The sequence below is a fragment of the Sphaeroforma arctica genome, assembly GCF_001186125.1.
Source record: "Sphaeroforma arctica JP610 unplaced genomic scaffold supercont1.1208, whole genome shotgun sequence".
Classification (NCBI taxonomy): domain Eukaryota; class Ichthyosporea; order Ichthyophonida; genus Sphaeroforma; species Sphaeroforma arctica.
In genome coordinates this window covers 15,526-19,681 of record NW_014039350.1, presented here as the reverse complement: position 1 = coordinate 19,681, position 4,156 = coordinate 15,526, and the positions used below count along the sequence as shown (strand labels likewise).

The following is a 4,156-nucleotide window of genomic DNA, read 5'->3' as shown; positions in this document are numbered from 1 at the left end:
TATGTATAAATGTTTATCTGACATGTGATATATTCATTTTCATCCCGTGGCACGTAGCTGAACTACTGGCTGGAGACTCTGGATGAAATGGAGAAGATGCAGAGTAGGAAACAGGTGTCTAAGGTGTGTGTAAGTGACGGCAACTCCACGAAGTAGTTCTGCTGTTTGGTCGTATAGATAGTAATTGGAAACATCTGCGTGTTGTGTGTAGCTCTGTGGCACACGAACGGTTGCGTACTCGGCGTGTGCTGGCATGTGCTCGTGAAGTACTATGGGGAAAACATTCGTGAATGCATATGTAGTACTTCCTTCATACACAGTAGTAATCACATTTGTATATGCACGTGTGTACTTAGTACTATAAAGTAGTCACATTTGTTTATGCACGTGTGTACTTAGTACTATACAGTAGTCACATTTGTATATGCATTTGTGTACTTAATACTACACAGTAGTCACATTTGAGTATTTTTAAATACGGTGAGATTGGTTCGTATATCTCTTTTCATCTTTCAATTTATTGTCCGTGTTTTGATGTCTTTTTTCTTTCTGTGCAGTTGCATCAGTTTGTGTGGCGCTCGTGTTCCTTGCAAATTTTCGGCGTCGGTTTCGAATAGCACCATAGACACAGACGTGTGTATGTACGTATGTCCGTATATATATATATATATATATATATAATAGATGTCTGTATATATGTATGTATGTACGTAGGTATATATGTATGATATACAAATGTATGTACGCATACATCAGTAACACTGCTTCCCACATCACATTCGCGCTCAAGCAAGGGCTGATGGCGAGTGGAGCTGATTTAGAGACCTCCAAAGTGGATAAGGATATAGGACTGGTGGAGAGCAAGATGGCCGCGGTATGACAAGTCAAACTCAACGTTTATTTCAGTCGACATGCCCAGCAGGCCAGTACCCATAGGCACTTGATGTAGTAACCGTTTATATGTATGCGTTTGTGGCTTTTCAACCATGGGGGATCCTCCGTTACGTATGTGTGTGCATGAGATAGTCCCGTATGTGTACTCGTGTCTGGATGTCACAGATGTTAGGCGCATGCCCAAGTCATTTTAGTTTCTTCATTGCTGCCTTCTCGGATGCCTATAATTTAGGGTTTAGGGTTTCGCCTGTTGCATACACAACAGGTTGGCTCGGTGTATGTCTTATTGGGGTGTGTGTCCCTATTACACACTCAATCGCCCGTCATCTGGTTCGCTACTCATCTGCCAGGCGTATCAAGAACTCAACGTGACCCAGTCACTTGTCGACAAGATCAGTGAAGCGTACTGGGGCGAGATCATGTCGTTCGATTATCTGAAAGACCAGGACCTCAGGAGCATCCACGTGTCTCGCATTCATGGTATGTCAGTACAATCCATTCATGGTGTGTAGGTACAATCCATTCACGGTGTGTAGGTACATCCCATTCATGGTATGTAGGTACAATCCATTCATGGTATGTAGGTACAATCCATTCATGGTATGTAGGCACAATTCATTCATGGTGTGTAGGTACAATCCATTCATGGAATGTAGGTACAATCCATTCATGGTAGGTAGGTACAATCCATTCATGGTTTGTAGGTACAATCCATTCATGGTATGTAGGTACAATCCATTCATGGTATGTAGGTACAATCCATTCATGGTGTGTAGGTACAATCCATTCATGGTATGTAGGTACAATCCATTCATGGTGTGTTGGTATAATCCATTCATGGTATGTAGATACAATCCATGCATGGTATGTAGGTACAATCCTCAACAGCGGTACCGCACACCTACACAGTACTGCGGTCCTATACACGTGTTGTGAGGGTTATGTGCCGCTGTGCGTGTGTAAGTGCTTGTGAAGTATTAACGGGATCTAACTGGTTGACGTTGGTGTACCAGTAAGAACGTGTATAGACGTAGTCGCCGTACGTCGATGAGGCACTGGTTTGAGCTTCACAGAGACATTCACATGCATGTACACATGTATGTAAGTTATGGGTGTGTATGTACATATATGAGACATTCACATGCATGTACATATGTATGTGAGTTATGGGTGTGTATGTACATATATGAGACATTCACATGCATGTATACACACCTGTGAGTTCTATTTATTTATATACCCATAGGAGGCATTCGCATGCATGTGCACACACATGTGGTTTCTGGGTAGGAGTGTCGTTAACCTACACACTGACACTGTCCTGTTCTCATGGCAGCCTGGGCAGAAACGTATGACGGCACTTTAGGCGCACTCACGACCGCAATGAAGACACTGCAGACACCGGTCAGCAGGGAACACCGCAGCATCCAATAGACCGCATGAATGAGTAGGTAATAAAGACTAGCATCAGCAGATAGATGAAAGACAGCATGAATGAGTAGGTAATAAAGACTAGCATCAGCAGATAGATGAAAGACAGCACGAATGAGTAGGTAATAAAGACTACCATCAGCATATAGATGAAAGACAGCATGAATGAGTAGGTAATAAAGACTAGCATTAGCAGATAAATAAAAGACAGCTTGAATGAGTAGTTAATAAAGATTAGCATTAGCAGATAAATGAAAGACAGCCACAGGGCAATATAAAGTGTAAACCCTATACCCTAAACTGTCACTGCGCTTTGTGCTGTGAGCTTCTGAAGATGTCGGCAAGTGTGGTAGTGAGGGGTTGTGACCAGTGGAGGATATGGCGCCAGCTTCTGCTTTTATGTTCAAGATTAGTGGGTTCGTTTATATGGGTTTTGCTCTTTCTTGATAAGTATGCGATTCATTGGTTTTATGTTTATGTATTTTACTTCTTCTTGATATTTTCAAGATTAATGTTTTAATGTTTATGATTTTTGTTTCGTCTTGATACCTTCACGATTAAATGGTTCATGTTTTATGTTTTTAGCTTCTTGGCCACGCTATTTTGATTGTTATTCTTCTTATTTGCTTTCCTCTTCTTATTCTTTTTTGAATTCTTATGTCCGGTTTTGAGCTGGTACAGTTTTCCCTGAATACATAGAAGGTAAGATTCCAAAATAAGTCACACCTCGTTTACGCAAATATAATACCATACTCACAAGCAGCGTCCCAAACCCAACCGATCCGTTCCCCTACACATTAAGTGTACCTTGCAACACAAACCTTTCTGCCATCTCAACACTCGACACAACGTACTGGGGCATAGAACCACCTTTGAGTGTACCTTGCAACACAAACCCATCTGCCATCTCAATACTCGACACAACATACTGGAGCATAGAACCACCCTTGAGTGTACCTTGCAACACAAACTTATCTGCCATCTCAACACTCGACACAACTTACTGAAGCATAGAACCACCCGAAAATACTGAATCGAGGTGTTTTGGCCTTAGCAGTCACTGCCGTCACTTCGTGTAGACGTGGCACGTGAAACGCTGCGAGTGAGTTGAACTGCGGCACGTGTTCTTCGTGTGTCACGTGGTCTATCAGTACACCGCCCATGTCTTGTTTCCAGTTCTTACAGAGATAGTATATCACGGCAATGTCCCGGGAACACTGCTGTACGCTCTCTGATGCATAGGCGATTGCAAGCGAGTGAGATGAGCTGAGGGATGACGGGGTATATCAGTATAACGAGGAAGGATGGAAACCGAAAGAGATACAACATAAATCGAAAGGGATATATAAGTAGAAAGTGATATAATATAATTTGAAAGAGAAATAATATACTTCGAAAAAGGAATAATATGAATCAAAACAGAAATAATATGAATCGAAAGAGATACAATACGACTACAACATAAATATTATAAAGTGAGTCAGTTTGCAATTCATGCAACTATCGCTCGACGGATCGACAAAAGAAACATTGGCAGGTCAGTATCTTCACAATATGACTGAAACGTAGAGGGAAAACGCGTACAAAGAAGTTTATGAAACAAAATAGAAAACAAACGTGTAGAGGCCACAAACACGTTCATACATACATAGGTACCTAAACCAATAAATAGATCGATAAATAAATAAGTAGATTAATGAACTTTATACACACACACACATACACACATACATATATATAAACATATATACATGTATATATATATGTAATATATATATATATATATATATATATTATATATATATATATATGTACCATTCTGAGTCGGAGA

General features: G+C 40.7%; 1 protein-coding gene across 2 annotated transcripts; it reads left to right on the top strand.

Moving 5' to 3' along the window:
• The first annotated feature begins 56 nt into the window (after positions 1-56).
• SARC_10329 lies at positions 57-2,508 on the top strand. Of its 2 annotated transcripts, XM_014295638.1 has the most exons (5): positions 57-123; positions 791-874; positions 1,245-1,374; positions 2,231-2,345; positions 2,397-2,508. In XM_014295638.1, exons 1-4 carry the CDS (start codon positions 88-90, stop codon positions 2,326-2,328), a joined length of 348 nt encoding a protein of 115 aa, XP_014151113.1. In that variant the 5' UTR covers positions 57-87; the 3' UTR covers positions 2,329-2,345; positions 2,397-2,508. The 2 variants fall into 2 exon arrangements, with proteins under 2 accessions (XP_014151113.1, XP_014151112.1); XM_014295637.1 differs by having other exon boundaries at positions 2,231-2,406.
• The last annotated feature ends 1,648 nt before the right edge of the window (positions 2,509-4,156 follow it).